General features: G+C 41.0%; 1 protein-coding gene across 3 annotated transcripts in view; it reads left to right on the top strand.

Moving 5' to 3' along the window:
* The window catches only part of ELMO1 (engulfment and cell motility 1), a 525,693-nt gene that overhangs the window by 351,580 nt on the left and 154,463 nt on the right, over positions 1–19,650 (top strand). For all 3 annotated transcript variants that reach the window (XM_038557346.1, XM_038557348.1, XM_038557347.1), the window contains one exon: positions 13,514–13,650. In XM_038557346.1, the coding sequence (XP_038413274.1) occupies positions 13,514–13,650 (137 nt within the window). The remainder of the gene's footprint in view (positions 1–13,513; positions 13,651–19,650) is intronic.

Genomic DNA, 19,650 nt, shown 5'->3' with positions numbered 1-19,650 from the left:
ATCATCAGATTTGTTTTTCTTTTCTGTTGAATTTGTGTAATTAATTTGCTTCCTTTATAACGTCCCTCATTGTTCCCCTAAGAGAACACTTATGCTTGGGTTTCAGAAAGGTGGGGGAGAGGAGAGGACTGGATCATTTTGCAGGTTGGACTGTTTTAAAGCAGGGGGTGAAGGCTGGGTAGATCCTTCCACCCTTATCATGGCAGAAGTACTGAGATGTGTGTTGTACAAAGTTGGGGGCATCCTGTTCTTTAAGTGGTGCATGAAGTGGGGCATAATGGCAACTTGAGGAAGAATGGCATGCCACTACTGGAGAACAAAGAGGGTCACCGAGGAAGGAAGTGCAGGCACGTGCTAAGGGGAGGCTGGCCATGTGAGAACTATGAACAATGTAGAAATGACTAAAGCCTCCTATTTTTGTAGGTTCATAATCAGAAGGGGCAGTCCAAATAGGTGGAGGAGAAAATGAAAGGTCTGTAGAAACACAAAGGGGAGAGACAGGCGGTCAAGGCTTGAGTCTCAAAGTGCCTTTAGCAAAGGGATGGACTTTGGAGGACAACTCAGTGGGCTTCATGAAGAGGGAAACCTGTGAGCTGAACACATAGAAATACAAGCAGGGGTGGTTTATTTGCTAAAGGGACAAACTGTGATTGATTTTAGAGTTCCATCAGAGGATAGACGTTAGAAGGAGCGGAATAGGTTTAGCCTGGGAAGTGCTGAATGTGCTAACCCAATTGCATTTTCTCCTAAGAGCTATAGGTAGTCACTGAGATTTTTAAGGGGAGTCATTTACTGAGCATCAAAGATAAGAAAGAGTGACAAGATGAGCAAGCCTCGGCATGTCCTCGTCCCTTAATATTGCATCTATTGGATTCAGGAATACTCATTTTTAGCCATGTTGGCCAGCTCCCTAGCTCTGGCTAAGGCTCTGAACCTCAAATCAAGGTGTAACCAATCCATGGTCACGTGATGGTATCCACGGTTCTTCCTGGGTCTTCCATTAGGCACATCCCAGCTGCTCCTGAATCTGCCTCTATCCCAGCATAACCTTTGAGTGCCCATCTCACATGGTTGGACAGGCAATTATTTATATCCATGCTAAATTTGCTGTATGACAGGCTCTTAATGTGCCACTTCTCAGAATAATTTTCCTTATAAAGGAGTTTTAACAAAGATATGCAAAAATTTGCTTCTTTACTATGCTCTTCCTTGCCCTGCCTTGAATTATTTACCCCCCAACTAGAATCTTCCTTCCTAATTTTCCACTGGACCCTCCGAGTCCTCTGGGCACCCCACCCCCAGAAGGCAGGTAAAATATCTTTAGCCAGGTAAGTGTGCTTCACACTTGGTTTATACATCACTAACTCACACCACAAATTTCATATTCTTCCGAAGAATTCCTTTTTTTTTTTTTTTTTTTTTTACTGCGCTTTTTTTTTTTTTTTTTCTTTTTGGGCCAAGAAAGAACCCTTTCATAGACCTGTAAGCGGATCCAGAGATAATGATTTTGCCAAAAGATAAGATGTCAAGGACCCAGGTTCCATTTTCCTGCATGTCATAGTTGTTTCAGCCAGAGGACAAAGCATAAATGCAGAGCATATCAGCAAGACCATTTTTTAATTATAAGCAAACTTCCAGGGGTCACTTAGCTTGCTCTTATCAGAAATCTTAATTTAATGGAGTTTCTGCACATTTTGTCTTTTTGTTAAATGTCTTGCAAGATGATGATGATATTGTTGCTCTATAACTTTCCAGGGGAACGGAGTACCTTCACAAAGGGAGGAGGTTCAAGTAAATAAGATTTCACCACAAGCTAAACCTCATATTCAATTCAACATTTGGCGGGGGAAATCACACACCATATTTGTATTCTGAACAAGGCTTTATGGTTAACATTTATTGAAAGCTTATTATATGCCAGGTACCGTGCTAAGTGTTTTATGGGAATCCTCTCTGTCTTCACTCAGTTCTACAAGCTATGACTTACTGTTATTACCATCATAATAAGAGACTTTGAGACATTAAAGAACTTGGTTGGGATATATAGTTAAGGTACAGAAGGAGGATTCTAGCCCCAGTCTAGTCTAGAACTGACACTCATAGCCACTTACCTCTAAAATTTCTGTCTGATTTATCACTCATCCTTAATATACTAAAATATCAAGTAAGTGGATTCCAGAATAACAGGAGTCTTCAATTCACCTGAATGTTAATCCCATTAAAAAGGAAAAAAAAAGTAGAGTAAGAAAGGAGAAGGGGAGGTGTTACTTTATCATCATCTTATTTAAACTCCTTTAATGGCATCCCATTGCAGGAGGAAAAAGGCCTGACCTTTCAATGTGGTCTCCAAAGAATTAGATGATCTGATTCCTGCCTACTCCATCAGCTTCATCCTTTATTCATCTATCCTTGCTTATAAATAAGCTCAAGGTCATTTGGATAGTGAGTGGCAGAGCCACGATCCAAGCTCAGACAGATTGACTCCAGGGCTATGCTCTTAACTACCTTGCTAGTTGAATGGATGGACAAGTGGACAATGCATGTGGATGGATGGATGGATGGATGGATGGATGGATGGATGGATGGGAAGGAAGGAAGGAAGGAAGGAAGGAAGGAAGGAAGGAAGGAAGGAAGGAAGGAAGGAAAGGAAAGGGAAAGGGAAAGGGAAAGGGAAAGGGAAGGAAAGGAGGAAGGAAGAACAGAGGAAAGAAGGAAGCTATAAATGAATGAATGGGTGAAGGAAGGGAGGAAACTCATTTAAAAGAAACTTATGACTCTTCTTAGAGTTCATACACAAGCAGCCAAATCTATTATAGCTTTTCCATCAACATTTGCAATACTCTTCAGTAAGGTCAGGATCCTCATTTGCAGAAGAAAATGCAAGAATATACATATCCTTCCAATAGATGAAATTATACTAAAGTCCAGATGTGGAGACGTGCATCTGACCACCTTTAGAAGCTGATACCTCTTAGATAATTGTGCTAGGATGTGCCTTTTTATCTAGCTGGTCAACCTGGCTGAGTAAAATGCTAAATCTCTGTTTCCAGAGGTGATGGGTAGGGCAAAGACAGTACTGCTTTTGAGATGTCCATCTAAATCATCTGCAATAGTTTTATCTGCAACATCTGTTGCCAAATGTAATTGTCTGTTTTTGATCACCCAGAAAGCTCATGTTCTACTTTGTAAAGTTAACTTTTTATGTAAGTATAACTTAAATACATAGAAGTGTTCAAATCCTTAAAGCGAAACACAGCTCAATGAATTTTACAACTGCCAAATGACTATCCATTTAGCTACTTTCTATCTAGATCAAGACAGAGCATATTACACAACTATAGGAGACTCTTTAGGGTTGCCCTCCCCATAATTTCTTCCCCTCCTCAAAAGAATAATCTGCTTCCACTACCATAGATGAATTTTCCCTGTTCTGAACTTTAGATAAATAGGATCGTATATTATGTTCTCTTTTGAATAGGGCTCTTTTTGTTCAACATTATGTTTTCAATTCACTCATGTTATTGTATATATCATTTTTTAAAAAAAATAATTTCTTTGTAGTAAATATGTTACTCTAGGAATAAGCTATCATTTATCTAATCTCTTGGGTAGACATTTGGGGTTTTCAAGTTTGGGACTATAACAGATAGTGCTGCTCTGAACTTCCAATTACATTTCTTTTGGAGAGCATATATATGCATTCTTGTTGGGTTTAGATGTTTGGGTAGAATTCTGTGTCATAGAGTATGAATATCTGGGTTTAACTAAATACTACTAAAGTGGTTTTCAAAGTGGTTGAGCCAGTTTATACTTGCATCAACAATGTATGAGAATTCCATTTGTTCTACATGTTTATCCCCAGTTAGTATTTCCTGTCTTTTCATTGTAGCCATCCTAATGGATGTTTGAAAGTATCTCATTGTTGTTTAGATTTTCCTGATGACTAAAAACCTGAGTGCTTTTCCATGTATTTATTGGCCACTTAGATATCCTATTGCATGGAGTGCCTATTTACATTTTGCCCACTTTTAAAAATTGAGTTGTCTGTCTTTTTCATACTAACTTACAAGGGTCTTTATATATCATGGAAAACACTTCTTTATCAGGTAATCTTGCAAGTTTTTCTCCTACTCAGTGGTTGCCTTCCCATTGTATCTTTTGTTAAATAGAAATTCTTGATTTTAATATAACCCAAACTTTTTCCTTTAGACTAATGATTTTTCAGTCCTGTTTAAGAAAACTTTGCTTACCTCGAGGTCCTGAATATATTTTCCTATATTATGTAGAAGCGTCATTGTTTTTCCTTTCACAGTCAGAACTGTAATCCACTTAGAACTGATTTTTGTAGATGGTGTAGAGTAGGGAGTCAAAATTGATTTTTTTTTTCCAGATGCTTATGCAATTGGCCCAGCACAGGTTTTTGAAAATCCACTGTAGTGTTATCTTTGTCATATATCTGGTGACTGTATATACAGGTCTATATCTAGACTTACTGTTCTATTCCATTGTTCTGTTTTTGCATGCATAGACTAATATTGACGGTAGAATTGCTCTGTCATGGCAAATATTGTTTTTAATTACTGTAGTTTTATAACGTCTTTGCTTTTCAAAGTGTCATTTCTCCAAATTTGCCATTCTAGCTACATACAATAATAATAATTTTGCTACTAGAACTGGTAACAACTGGCATTTATTAAGTGCTCGTTTTATGTTAATATATGAATCATGTATCACTATACATTTAACCCTTGCAGCAATCTGATGAGATAGAAGGCATTGTCTTTTTTTTTTTTTTTTTTTTTCTCATGAGAGACACAGCAAGAGAGGCAGAGACATAGGCAGGCTCCATGCAGGGAGCCTGACGCGAGACTTGATCCTGGGACTTCCGGGATCACGCCCTGGGCCAAAGGCAGATGTTCAACCGCTGACCCACCCAGGTGTCCCTTGTCTTTTTTTTTTAACAAGGAAATGGGGTCCCGGGGAGGTATAAGTTGATCAAGGTCACATTGCTATTAAGTAGTGAGACCAAGTTTTGCACCCTGGCCAACCTTGCTCCTGAACTTCTACTCTTTTAATAACACACATTGTGTTGCCTGGGATGGGCCTCAGGTCCTTCTTGCTGAATTGGCTGTCCTTTGGTGCTACAGTCTAATTTTCAGTCCTAACACTATAGTCAGTATTTTTTTTTTCCTTTCTCCATGTCCTTAAAAAAAGCCCATAGGGAAGGTGAACAATGAAGCATTGGATTAGCTACTGTGTGTCTTTTCAGTGTGGATTTCATACTATTTTTAGGCATTAGAGGATAGAAAAGAATATCTAGAGTTCTATTAAACCAGGCTTCAGGAGCTCCAAAGAACTGAGCGGGTTTCAAGCCTCTGATCCCCTGTCCTGAAATAGTGGGGGTGGTAGCCTCTGTATTGGTGGAACTCAGCGGCGGTTGGGGAACTTCAGATTCTTTGCCCTCACTCTCCTCTTTTCACCTCTCCCACCTACAAAAGGTTCTGAACTTTCGGCATCTACCCACACAGTACCAAAACCCCTAAACCAAGCCATTAAAGAATCCCGGGTCTAAAAATAGAAAACTCAAAGGCTACAGGGGTAAGATTTTCTGCAAAGGTATAAAGGTATAAGTATGCATCTGCATCTGAGAATTCATAAATATATTATCTAGACTGATCCTAGAGCTGCAAATAGTTCTGATTTGAATTTCCATGCAATGGATAACTAGTAAGATTTTATAACCACTCTAGCAGTTTTCATGTATTAAACACTTTTGTGTGAATATGATTTATCTGCTTCTTCTGAAACTCATAATTTTAAAACAAAATGCCCTTTATGTTAAGCCAGTGCTTATTTCTTTTTTGGTAAAAATAATCAGAATTTGCCTAGTGCTTCCCAAATCTGTGTCCCTCCAGTCACCTACAAATGGATTCATAGTCTCTCTTAGAATAATGAGGGTCATGGGAAGAATGGAACAGAGCTTTTCAGCATCTCAAAAATTATATTTATCTTATAAAATCCCTATGAAATAGCAGAAATTTTGTGCATTTGCCTGTGTCATCTTGTCATTCTATCTATAGTTAAGTAATTTTCTTATGTAATGGTCTCCATTAGGTTATATTAGTAGGTTGAAAGGGTATAAAAACATCTAACAATTTTCTTATGAAAGACAGAATAGGTACTAGCTCATCAAATATTTTCCAAGCCTAGCAAATGCCATTTTGATGCCTTAACACCCTAAATGAAGTGTGTAGCCATCCTGTCATTCAAAGAAATAATAATTTAGGAAATAATTCTAAGTTCAGTGCAGGTGCAATCTCCACATTGTTTAATTGTTGTTGGGCATTAGAGAGTTGAAAATACATTATCTGGTGTGTGTGCATATGGATGTGTCTGTAGTTTAGAATTTTAGACTTGGCGGGAACTTTACCAGCCCATATCACTTACAGGTAAGAAATCTGGATCCCAGGGAACTGAGATGACCTTCTGAAGGTTATGAGTAGCACTTAAAACCCATTCTCTTTCATTGTTTACTCACTATACTACAGTAGCCCTTGTTTCCCTGAGACTCCAAAGGACAATCCCCACCTCATCTCGCATTATCTAATGGAAATATAGGAACATATCTACTTTGAAGGGAAAAGTGTGACAAGTATACGGCATTCTTATTTTTATTTTTAAAACATAATGTACATGGATTATGGCTGCTTTCACAGCTGGCCTATTTATAAATGAATTCGATGTCAGCAAATTGATAAGAACTCGTTTTACCCTCAGCTCTGAAAATACCTTAATATTCCAAACTTAAAACACCATCAAGCTGATTCTTTTTTACAAAGTAGAATCTCATTGTGTTAAAAATAGTGCACTTGAAAACAATTTGGTTTTTGAAAAGTCTTACTATTTTTGTCCCATTGAAAGTTCCTCTGTAAATTTCATTTATAAAATCATTGCCTAGTAACTCAACACTTTTTTTCCCTTAGTGTTTTTATTTTTAAAAAGCAGTAATAAGCCTCGCCCTCTGTGTTTTTGTTTGTTTAAACCTCTGGATTAAGGAACCCATTCTTGAGACTTAGGCCATCCCTCTACTGATGCAAGCTTACGCTTCTCAGTGGAAAGGGCTGGCCGAGGGTCCACTTGATACCCGGGGAGCATCGTCTTTCTGTGGCCTCGCACATTTATTGAGATTACTTCTCGTAGTCACGAGATTCAGTCCACTGAATCCTCACAACAACCTGATAGAGTTTATACTGTTGTTGCCACTAGTTAACAGATGGAAAGAATGAAGTATTAATAGATGAAACAACTTTCCCTGGTGACTGAGCAGAAGTGAAAGAACCAGATTTTGAACCTGGCAGTCTGGTTCCCAGCATCTTGGCCCCCTTCTGCCATCATGAACTCTTGGGCAACCTGTTTTGCCTTTCTCAGTGCTCTTATCTACAAAGAGAGGAAAGCAGATCAGATGGTCTGAAGGGGTGCTTCCTGCTTGATAATCCTCAATCTTGAACATCTGCAATCTGAACATTTTAGAGAAAAAAAATATTAATAATTTAATGCTTTATCCTTGCCTCTAATACTGGAACATCCTTAAAACAAGAAGTCATGAATCCCCAAATACCTCAGTATCTTTTTATTGTCTCCTGTGTAACATGTCCAGGAACAAATTATTTTTGATTTATTTTTATTGAAGTGCAGTTGACATACAATATTGTATTAATTTCAGATGTACAACATAGTGATTCAACATTTATATACATTACAAAGTGATCACCATGATAAGTCTAGCTACCATCTGTCACTGTACAAAGTTGTGACATATTATTAACTATATTCCCTGTGCTGTACATTGCATCCCTGAGTCTTATTTATTTTACAACTGTGAGTTGTTTGCCCATTCCTCTGCAAGGAATGAATCTTTTAAAGAAGTTTAGGATAGGGGCACCTGGGTGGCTCAGTCAGTAAAGCATCTGCCTTCAGCTCAGGTCATGGTCCTGGGGTCCTGGGATCAAGCTCCTGTGTCAGACTCCCTTCTCAGCAGGGACTCTGCTTCTCCACCTCCCTCCACCACCCCCACTGGTGCTCTCGAGGGCATGAGCACTTGCTCTCTCATTCTTACAAACAAATAAAATCTTTAAAAAGATAAAGAAGTTTAGGATAATGGTGAGCCAACCCCTTCATATGGAGGCTGTAAACACTGTTGAGAGAGTACTGGGTTTGATTCCAGGCCCTGTCACTGCAAGTGACTGAATTTCACTGTTCTCACTTTCCTCCTCTGTGAAATATGGATGATCACAGTAACTCTGCTGTTACTGAGGATTCAGAGTCGGGACAGGCAAAGCTTTTACAACAGTGGTCAGCAGAGAACTTTCAGTAATTGCTGACTAGTGTGGTTTCTGAATTTCAGCTCCTCTGGTTACCTTTATTCCTCATGAAATCTCCATTTAAGCTGTGTTTTCCAATGCTGCCACCACCTAACTAGACTGCTCGTCAGTCTCGAGAATCACTCCTGCAGGGAATGTGCCCTGATGCTAACTCGATCCTGCTGTTAAGCCATGGTTGTGTTGTCTCGGTGTTCTTCAGCCGCAGAGGCCTGTGGTTTCAAAACACAAAAGACAAAGGAAAGTAGGGTAGTTCCTCCAGTATCCTTCCCGTGTGACTGCTGTTCTCCCAGCCTCCACCACTTGTGCCTTCCTCCCTCACTGGGAGGGCAAAGGAATTGTGCCCTAAAACATCGATTCTGGGGTCCAGTCCTCTGTCCAGGGACCATCCCACTGTTTACCTCTTCATGAACCATTGGCAGCATCTCTCTCATTACCAACTTAAAAGAGCTATAAGACTTGGGTATTATTTGGAGGTTTGAAGAAGAGGATTGAAACTTAGACTTAACTGTGAGTCAAAGCACAGCCTCTGGCAGAAACTTCACCCCCTACAGCCCCGGTAGGCATCTTACTAGTGTCCATCTTCCTGATAAGGAAGCTGGGGAGAGAGATGCTCACATCACCGACTGAGTGAGAACTTGAATCGAAACTCACCCAATTCTGAAATTTATGTTCTTTTCATAATGCAACACAGTGGGAAGGATCCAGGTGCTATTTTTCTCTCCAGACAATGTTGATTTGGTAGTGTTGATGGTAGATGTGCACTCAGCATGTGAAATTTCAGCTTAAGCATCTGAATATCCCATGGGATTTTGACATAATCAACAAGAATGATTGGCTGACCTTACGCCCTCCCTATCAGTAGGACCCCAAAGACCATTCACTACATTTTTCTACTTCCCTTATCTCCTAGAAGTGTTCAAGTCTTTAAGAAACCATAGAGTACACTGTGATGATAAAAGTAATACTTAACAACCACTGTTTACTAAACCTATCTGTATGCTAGATGTCTTATCACATTCTTCATATACATAACCTAATTTGATGCTTATAAATTTTATATGGTCATATATTTCACAAATGTGGGGAGTTTCATTTTCTAAGCTTATGTATACCCTAGGGGAGCATCGGGTTTGGTCTTTGAATGTAGTAGTCTGATTGTAGCCATTATGAAATCCTGCCTCCTTATTCCTACTTACTCCATGGCCCCAGTAATCCTGAGCATATGTCCTCTTATGCTAATATCTGTGCGCTTGCATGAATTTAAGTTTCCATATCAGTAATTTCACATGTCTAAGAGCAATAGAAAACCTGAAAACAGTGACTTAAATCCTATACCAAAACTCCTTAGGAGGTCAATTCAGGTATGGTGATTCCACGGTGTCATCAGGAGCTCCCCCTAAGTCTCTATTCTAGGGGATAGCCTGTATTTTTATGCTAACAGAATGGCTACAGGATTTCCAGTCACTACTGGACATGAAGTTGTGTTCTGAAATTAAAGAATTTGAGGGGGATCCCTGGGTGGCTCGGTGGTTGAGCGCCTGCCATTGGCTCAGGGCGTGATCCTGGAGACCAGGGATCAAGTCCCACATCAGGCTCCCTGCATGGAGCCTGCTTCTCCCTCTGCCTGTGTCTCTGCCTCTCTCTCTCTGTCTCTCACGAATAAATAAATAAATAAAATCTTTAAAAAATAATAATAAAATAAAGAATTTGAGATGCGAAGGCAGAAGTAAAAGGAAGAAACCAGTTAAGTGTTTCCTCTTTTAAAGGTCTTTCCTGGAAACTGTACCCAGCACTATCCATGTATCTATCACTGGTTGATATTGGGTCATAATGATCACTCTTAGTTATAAGAGAGACTGGGAAGTGAACTTTTTTTAGGTGGGTGCATTGTTGTAATGAACAAAATTGGGGCTTATTAACAAGGAACCTAACCTGTTTATTTCTTGAAATAAGTTACATAAATTAATCTAATATGACTCTTCGCCAGGAACTGACTATCTATAGGAAACCTGATGTGTTCTAGAGGCCGAGAATACCCCAAGAAGATTAAAAAGTTGGTTCAGTAGGAGCTAGAACCAGGTACACTATGTCTTAGGTATTCAAGAGAGTTGTCAAGAGTACAGCTTGACCCAACCCAGAGAAAGGGGAGGAGTGTAACCTGGTGATTCGAATCTAACTCCACTTGGACCAGGACTAGTAGAAGGAAAGCAGAGGAAACCTAAAATCTAAATATATCATAAGTATTAATAGTTAATGCCACTTGTAAGATTTTACTTCATGAATATCTTCTGTGGGTATAAAAGCAATTCTTTCATACTTGTGTTGGGTGGGGGAGGTGCAGTAGAGTCAGAGTTAATTGGGAAACAAAATCAGGAAATAAGTACAACCAGACAATGATGGGCTTTGGTGATGGAGGTTGGAATCCTCACTGTACTACTTGCAAGCCTGGTGACATGTGACCTTGGAGAAGTCACCTAACCTTTCTAACTCTCCTTTTCTAATTTAAAAAAAAAAAAAAGAAAGAAATTGATAAAATCTTCCTCACATGCTTCTTGTAACAACTAATAATGTAGATCCCAATGCCTGACATATGGTGGTGGCAGTGGTATGGCTACTGTTGGTACTGTCACATTGACAGGTGTTGTCCACCAGCAGATGCTGGTTGTGTACTTGCTGTGAGCCCCACTGGACTCGGGGGTCAAGATCCTGGTTTCTCTTGAAGGAGCAGTTCAAGAGAATCTGAGTAGGTGAGAAGTTAATTTTCAAAGCAGCAGTCACAAGGAAATGTCCTGTGGTCTTGTCAAGTAAGGCTAGTCAAATAATGTCCTCTATGCTAATATCTGTGCGCTAAGGCAGGAAGCCTGCTGGGCCAACCATAAATGCAGGTTTCAGATCCTCATTTGGGGGCCACCTCAAAAAAGTTCATGATGAAAGGTTTAATATCTCCAAGTTTTATCTTCCTTATATATAAAATGAGGATAAGCATAATGCCTACATCCCAGGTTGTCGTGAGGATAACACCAGAAGAGCCCCTGGCACATGATATGTACCCAGTGTATATTTTCTATTATTAATGATGTTTCTTCCCTCTCTCTTCACCAAGCAACGGCAGGGGTTGTTGGTCTGTTTTGTCTGGTTATCTCAGTAATCCCATAAAAACTTTAACTAGGGCATAAAGTACGCATATGATCACAGTGGGCCCCAAAAGATATGGTGATAATGTGATTAATCATGAGTCTTGGATAGCAGTAGAGTTTGAGAGTGCTGCTGTGGACTTGTAAATTCCACCGGCTTCAGTGCTTACGGAATTGAGACTGACAGCTCATTGCCCAGGGCAGCAAACACACAACCGCCTGTGTTTACGTTCCAAGTTCTTTAAATAGCTTCGTGTCCCAGGTCAGAACTTCACTCTTGCCATTTTTCTGCCAGTGACACAGGCTGGGGGCTGGGGTGACATATGTTCTTGCTGCTAATTTCTGAGATGTGAACAGGCTTGACTAGGAACTAGGGGGAAATCAAAGAATGGCCCATGTTCTCAGCAATGATATGCTGGCACAACATTCCTTATCATCACCACCTTGCTCCACGTTTGCGACAACTTCTCTCCTTTCAAATCACTTTCCCGTGGGTCATGTCATCTAATCCTTTCCAAAACCCATGAAGATGGACAAGGAGATCTCATTAACATTTTTTTAGTTAAGAAAATCCAGGTGCAGAGAGGTAAATGACTTGCTCCTAATTGGCATGAGCTGGACTGGAACCCAGATTTTGTCCTCAGACCCAGACCTTTCCTACATGACTGTACGTTGCTGTTAGCCTGTGTCCTTAGCTTGTCTGGAAGAAAATAGCATTTATGGATCTTCATATCTACCCTTTCAGAAGACTGGAATCCTCTATGATAGAAGAGGTTGGTGCAGGGTAGCTCGGGGCCTCACCAGAGCAGAGTGTGTTCCCTTAGCTTTGATTAAGTTTTACTTGCTGGGGCCTGCACCAGAGGATTCTCTCTGGGTAGAGTCAGCCACATAGCAGGTGCAGGGCTTTCCCAGGTACCCAAGGTCTCTGCTATAAACCCAGCTCCTGCCCTGCCTCATCCTCTTCTCCTAGGCTTCCAGGGCTTGAAATTCCACCGTTTGGAACCCTGAAGGCTAATTAGCCTTTAAAGAGATTCCAATTAAAATAGGAATTCTTTCACTATGCACAATAGCTTATATTAAAAAAAAAAATTTAGGGTACTGTTTTGAGTGGGGGGTGGCCACAAAACCTGGCTCCTTCTAGTATCCTCATCCGTAAGGCATGAACCGTAAGAAGCATTGTAAAGATCAGATAAGATGTATGTAAAAGGAGTATAAAAATGTAAGCTGCCCAGATAGCAGGGAAGCAATGAGAGGGTGGCTAGTCTGGGAAGGAGGGGAGAGGTAGGCACAGCTAGAGCTCAGAGCGCTGGCTCTGACACCCAAGCTCTACAATGGGGAGGCCTGAAGGCAGTCTGGCTGATTTCACATTTTGGTCCAGGACTGGACCATTCACGGCCTCCAGAGCCATTTGGGTTGCTTTGACCTCCAGCCATCTGTGTCTGGGAATGCAAAACAAATGGTTAATGGCATCAGATGGTATATGATCTCATATGTCCCCCTGCTTACTACCGTAAGAGGGAAAGAGCCCCCTGGAGAAATAATCAAGGATGCTATTTTCAAAGTTGCAATTAATTGTGTGCTCGAGAAAGCTCATCCTCTGCCAGTTATTCTGTCGAGAAAGGGGAAATTAAGGGTGATGGAGCTGTGACAAAGAGGCCAGTTTGTTTGAATCGTCCTTTTAAGGTCAAAAAGCAGGCACAGAGCCCATATTCAACACCAGGGATCCTGAAAAAAAAAAAAAGATGTAAGGGTCTTGTCGTGGGGGTTGGTTAGGAGCTGACTTCCTTCAGGCAAAATCCGTGCCTAGGGACTGGTCTCACTGGCTGACCTTCAACTTGACAGTTGCACAGGGACTGTCATTAGGTTGCTTTTTCAAAAACACCTTATGTCCACTGTGGCTTGAGCCCTGTCATCTCTCTTTGGGACACCTATGTGTGACTGTGTCCTCTCATTTCACTCTGCAAACTTTCTCTCTAACGTCCCTGCTCTTTCTTCCAGCTAGTGAGACCTGCAACGACTTCCACCCAATGTTCTTCACCCACGACCGATCCTTCGAGGAGTTCTTCTGCATCTGTATCCAGCTCCTGAACAAGACCTGGAAGGAAATGAGGGCAACTTCTGAAGACTTTAACAAGGTAAGGGGAATCTGATGCAGGGGCAGCAGGTTTCTGGGCCCCAAAGAAGTCCCACATCTGGTGGGGCCCCTTAGCTATACACACCTGTATGGACATGAGCTTTGTGTTTATGATGCTCTCATCTCTCCAGGGATGAACTTGGAGCAGCTTTGTTCCTTTTGGCTAACCAAACTGGAGCCACCAGCAGAGACCCTTTCCTGAAATGTGTCATCTAGATTAACATTTTCCCTTAAGGACATTAGTCCAGGAAGCCTTGTTACGGCAACATCCTCCGGGAAAAATGCCTCCTGCTCCACCTGTGCGGGTGGCTGTTAGAGAAAGATCAGGAAGGCTGCTCTGTTTAAGCAACTTGATTTCTTCGCGGATTATGGATGTGTTGAGATAATCTGTCCTTTGCTGTGTCAAAAAGAATTTTTATTGAAGTGCAAAATCTCTTTGAGGGAGTTGAGTAAGTTTATATGGAACATTTTTTAGTTTATGGAAAGCATTCAATTCTTTGAACGGACAAATTTCACATTTCTGTTTGTAAGTAAATATTGGGTGCTGAGAACAGTGTTAACCAACTTAGAGGAAGCAGAAATATCATGTAAACTTTTCTTTCTTTTTTTCTTTAATTATTTAAGATGGCCTTTGCCTTTTTTTTTTTTTTTAAGATTTTATTTATTTATTCATGAGAGGCACAGAGAGAGAGAGGCAGAGACACAGGCTGAGGGAAAAGCAGGCTCCATGCAGGGAGACCCATGTGGGACTCAATCTCGGGACTCCAGAATCACGCCCTGGGCCCAAGGCAGGCACTAAACCGCTGGACTACTAGGGCTGCCCATGTAAACTTTTCAAGATAAAATCTCTATCCTTAGATAAAGGCCTTGTTAATGATAATCACAAGGCCAGTAATAATTGGTGGTTGGGACAGGTATGTTTAGGACAGGAATATTGGGAGAGTCCTCAATACTTTTAATTTGCTGCTATTTTCTGGATGTAGATTTGATCCACCACCCATGCCTGCTGACCTGGTCCTGGGACATAGCTGTTGCTAAGAGTCTAAGGGTCTGATCTCACAGTCCTGTAGGGCCTTCACAGCTGGTGCTTGGGGCATAAGAGAATATCAGAATTTCAACTGTCTCATTGATCTTTGCCCTCCTGTCACCTTTCCTCTGAACTTACATTCCATCCTTCTTTTCCACCATATTTCTGGTTCTTGGCATCTTGAACTGATATTGGTTGAAAAAAAGAAAACCAGGAAAAGGAAATAACACTCTTTGCCAAGCCTCAGTCCAGTTCCAACCTGACCGTGTCCATCAGCGTGATGATCTTACCTGCAGCTGAGGCCGACAAACACCATTCTATCCCAGTCGCCTTGGGCCATCTATCTAATTCATTGAAATAGGCCCTAGTGACGCCCCTCTGTGAGAGCACTGATCTGCAAGCTACAATCTAGAGCTGCCAAGGGTCTTAGCTGCTATTCCCAGGGGCAGGCATGACTGAAAAAGAGAGGTGAAGGAAAGAAACCCAGTAATTCAGTAGCCTCCTAAGTGCACTTCACCTGATTACTAGGGACTTTGCAATTCAGGTACAAATCATCCCTGAGAAAAAGGAACAAAGTCGCAGGGAGACCTCTATACAATCAAGGCCAAAAAAAAGTGAACAGTTAAATAGTCTCTGAAATGGCCAAGGCCACCTTGCCCCTGGATCAGATCAACTCTTCGTGTACTATAGTGCTTCTGAAAGCCATCCGGTCCTCAGCAATCTTGTGCAAGGGACACCTGTTCCTTCAGAAGAGGACCTCCCAGGCTGTCATGTGTTCTGGCATCAGAGAACTGTCTGCTTCCTGAGAGGATTTCATTCACTCTGCTTCTTCTGAATTCCAGAAATCGGCATTTTTGTAAATGATAATAATGCAAATAAATGTTCTTGTTGTTGGTCTATGTACACATAAGGCATATGGAAAATACTACCAAATAGCTCAAGAGGGCGAGCACTTAGACACTCCAGTCCTACAGAACATACAGTTTATGAAATGAAGCCCTGAGAATACATCAGCAAAGGGAACCAGAGGCTCAGTCTGGAGGAGTCCGTGTGGCTCCTCATGGCTGGATACTTGGGTCAGTGGTCATGTAATCCTGCCTGTGCAGGGTGAGGTCCCTAAAGTGTCACTCTGAAACTTTTTTTCATATTTAACTTATGTGTAAGTGAAAACTGCCTTTGGCAAGATCTAAGGGCCACGTTTGGGGGATAGTTTCTTATTGTGGCCCTAGTGCCATCTTTTTGCATTGTTTACCAATCATAAACGTCAGTCCAGCATCATATCTGAGCTGCCAAGTAGTGACAGCAGTTTACGGCTATGAACAGGCAGCCGGAAGCTAAGACGCCGAGGGTCCCATCCTATGTACACATATCCATTGGTCGAGAGTGGATACCAGAGGTGGGTCAGGGATGGGAATGACAAGGGATTTAAATGTTGCACATGAAATATTTTTGCTTTGGTTGCCTTTTTTGTATTACTTGTGCCTTACTTTGGTATAACAGAAAAGTCATATACTATTTTATCATGTGTGTACTAGTTTTCTATGGTTGTTGGAACCAATTGCCACAGACTTTGTAGTTAGATAGTACAGATGTACTCTCTCACAGTTCCATAGTTTAGAAACCAGATAGGTTAAAATCAAGGAGTCAGCAGAGCTGTAGTCCTTTTTGGCCGCTCTTGGGCCTCTTTGGCCTCTCTCCTTACCTTTCAAGTTCTGGAAGCCACCCGTATGCCTTGGCTCATGGCCCTTTTTATCTTCAAAGCCAGCCAACTGTGGGTCCCGCCTGTCCTTCCCACGTCACACCTCATCACTCTAATCCCTCTTTGGCTTGAATCTTTCACTCTTACTGACCCTTGTGATTACAGTGGACCACCTGGATAATCCAGGATAATCTTCCCTATATTAAGGTCAGCCGATTAGGAACCTCAATTCTATCTGCAACCTGAATTCCCCTTTGCCATATAGGGTCACATATTCACAGGTTCTGGGGATTGGAATGTGGACATCAATGGGGGGGTGCATTTTTCTGCCTACCATAATATATATATTTAATTTGAGATGTATTAAATTTGTATCTGTATTTGTGTGTATCAACTTAAGGTATTAAAACATAGACGAGCTTTTTGTTGTTGTTGAATACCAGTCAGAGTTTCGCCAGTGATTGCTCAAGCACAGATTTAACTGTGTCCCTTTTCTTTTATGTCCCCATTTTGCCTCTAACAGGGTTTTGAAAGATGGGCCCTGTATGAGGGCCTCTAGGTCAGGGTCTTCCTGATTTTTTTTTCTTGCTGCTTGTCTATCAGCCAGTGCTGTGCTTTGCCGGATAATAAACTTGGAAAGGAAGAAGAAGAGCTGAAATTGTAATCAGTTCACTTTTCTTCCTGTTAATAACTTGGTAGTAGAAGCTATTGATTTTAGGAACAAATGTGGATTTGGTGTATTGGTAGATTTAATGTTTTTCTTGTTTCTGAAGATTGTCCAAATTTGAATTCAGAATATCTTAAAAGAGCCCAACATGAGACACACTTTCTTTTCAGTTTTCTTGAACACTGTCTCAGACTGTCACTACTTTGAACTGAAGCATGGATGGCGAATTTCCTTGTCGACCTGCCACCCAGGTTCTATAAGAAAGGGCTTAGCTATCTGCTTTCTTCAGCTCATTACTGGAGAAGCAGTATCTCTCAATTCAAAATCCTGATTTTACAAACACTAACTAGATTCTAGCAGATGCAAAAAGTTCTTCTACAACCCACTTTGCTTAGGACACTAGTTTGGAGATATATAATATATGGTAGTTAATGCTTTGGCTGGAAGTGAATGTTTGGAAAAGCAGCTGTCTTCTTGTTGCTGTAGACTGGGGCAAAGCAGAAGATGCGGTGTTTTTTATTTATGTGAAAGCAGTAGAATTAGAGAGTGATTAAAATATTTATGCTTTGAAAAATACTTTCTTCCAGTTTCCCAATATAGCAGTCTCTGCAGAATAATCCATTGATTCAGGCCATTGAGTTTGTATTCTGTTTTTGCCTTTTATTACCAATATTTTAGAGCATGCATTATTCATTTTTATGGGCATTAGCAAAGAGCTTAAACTGCAGCTGGATACCTCAGCACACAAGTGGCCCCATAATCATTTCACTGAAGCCCTCATTTTTTTAAGCAGGGTAGGAAAGAAGACACAAGTGATTTGGTATTTCAGGTATGGGGATCTCATTTAAAGCTTTTGTCGTAGACCATGCCTCTTTAGAAATTCTAGCAAGGATATACACAGCAAAAGCGATATTTGTGTGTAGCACTGTTTCTCAACCTTTCAGCCTTGCCTGAACCCTAGAATCACCTGGGGGAGGGGAGATTTGGAAACCTCTGTTATCCCAGTGTCCAGTTGCACAACACACCAGTTATATCTTTGAGATGGGGCCAAAGGTCTCATGAAGATTTTTCATGAAGGTAGATTTGATCTCTAAAGGTGAATCACATCTATAGAATGGCCATTAATTGCTACATATAACACAAACCACCAACTAGTACAAATCGTGTATGTCAGTGACGTTGTCTGTCCATTGGTTTGTAAGGCCTACGTTCTAACCCAACTGGTTCTGCTACTCAGGAACTTTATGCTTGAAAATTTTTGAAAAAGTGGATACCAGTATCCCATCCCCCTCTCTTATGGTGGTGCAATACTAAATTGAAGTAATAAATGTAAAAATGCTTCGAGGAAGTAAAATGTCATATGCAGTTGTATTCCTTTTGTATGTAATAAGATAAATCCTGTCTATGAAAAATGAGTAAATTATCCCTTTTAAAAGAAAACATTTGGGGGGCCACATTATGTTAAAAAACGAAGGAAGGAAGGAAGGAAGGAAAAGAAAGAAAGAAGAAAGAAGAAAAGAAAAGAAATGAAAGAGAAAGGAAGAAAAGGAAAGGGAAAAGAAAAGAGAAAAAGAAAAAGTAAAGCTGTCTGTGTACCACAGATTAGGGTCTGAACTGAGTGAACTCATTTAATTTTGACAGAAAAAGGGTTTAAACTGAAAACATCGTGGATTTGGCAAGAAATAACTTTATTAGGCACCTTAGTTTTCCATGTGACAAGCCATGAGCAGCAGCCTAAAAATCAGGTTTCACAAAAGCTCAGGTGCTTAATGGATGGAGAGAGTTAAGGCCTCTGTAGCCATTACCTCACTGCGCGGACCTCTCTGGGGATGTGTGAGCCTTCTAGATACCTTCAGAATATTTGTTCATGGCATCAGTGTTACCTTAGATGCTATCAAAATCGGCATTAAAAACAAGATCAAATGACTTTGCCGTGCTTTCAAATTGCCAAAATGTAAGAAACTAATGATTTGAAAAATGTAGTCACTCTAGAGCAAAAGCACTATTTTGAAACTTTACCCAGCAGCATAATATGCAAAGCACACACGATAGAGGTTGGAATCTCGGGGCTTGCAGATGAGAAGCCATCCCTTAAAATAGGAGAGACTGTGCACAGGGAGAACCCAGGCCCATCAGACAAAGCCGCAGCTGCCCCTGGCTAGGCTACGAGCTCCTTCTGAGTCAGTGGGAGAAAATCTCAATTAGGAAGCATTGGAGAGCAGAACAGAGCTCACATCCTGGGAAGTCCCCTGGAAGATTATCCATGGAAAATAGCCACTAACTAGTCACCTCTCATGGATTTTGGTGTGGTGTAGACAAGGGATTGTTTGAGAGCTTAAAGGCAGTGATTGCATGAATAAGAAAGGGAAATATGTTCACTCCCCGAACTGTTTCCAGCTTACTGACTTTCTGTGCATGCTTTTCAGGGGGCAATTATATATTCCGGAGTCCCCTTCCTAGGCCAGCTCAACCTCACAGTGGTGCAGACGGCGCTCTTGTTGGTTAGCAGAGCTGGCCTAAGGAATGAAACGTGGTCTGTAACTCTCACCATGAATAAACATGAATCTCCTCATTTGCATGAGGCAGGTGACTGTAAAATATCTTGGAG

The sequence above is a fragment of the Canis lupus genome, chromosome 14 (genome assembly GCF_011100685.1).
Source record: "Canis lupus familiaris isolate Mischka breed German Shepherd chromosome 14, alternate assembly UU_Cfam_GSD_1.0, whole genome shotgun sequence".
In the NCBI taxonomy this organism is placed as follows: Eukaryota; Metazoa; Chordata; class Mammalia; order Carnivora; family Canidae; genus Canis; species Canis lupus.
This window is presented reverse-complemented; position numbering and strand designations above follow the sequence as displayed.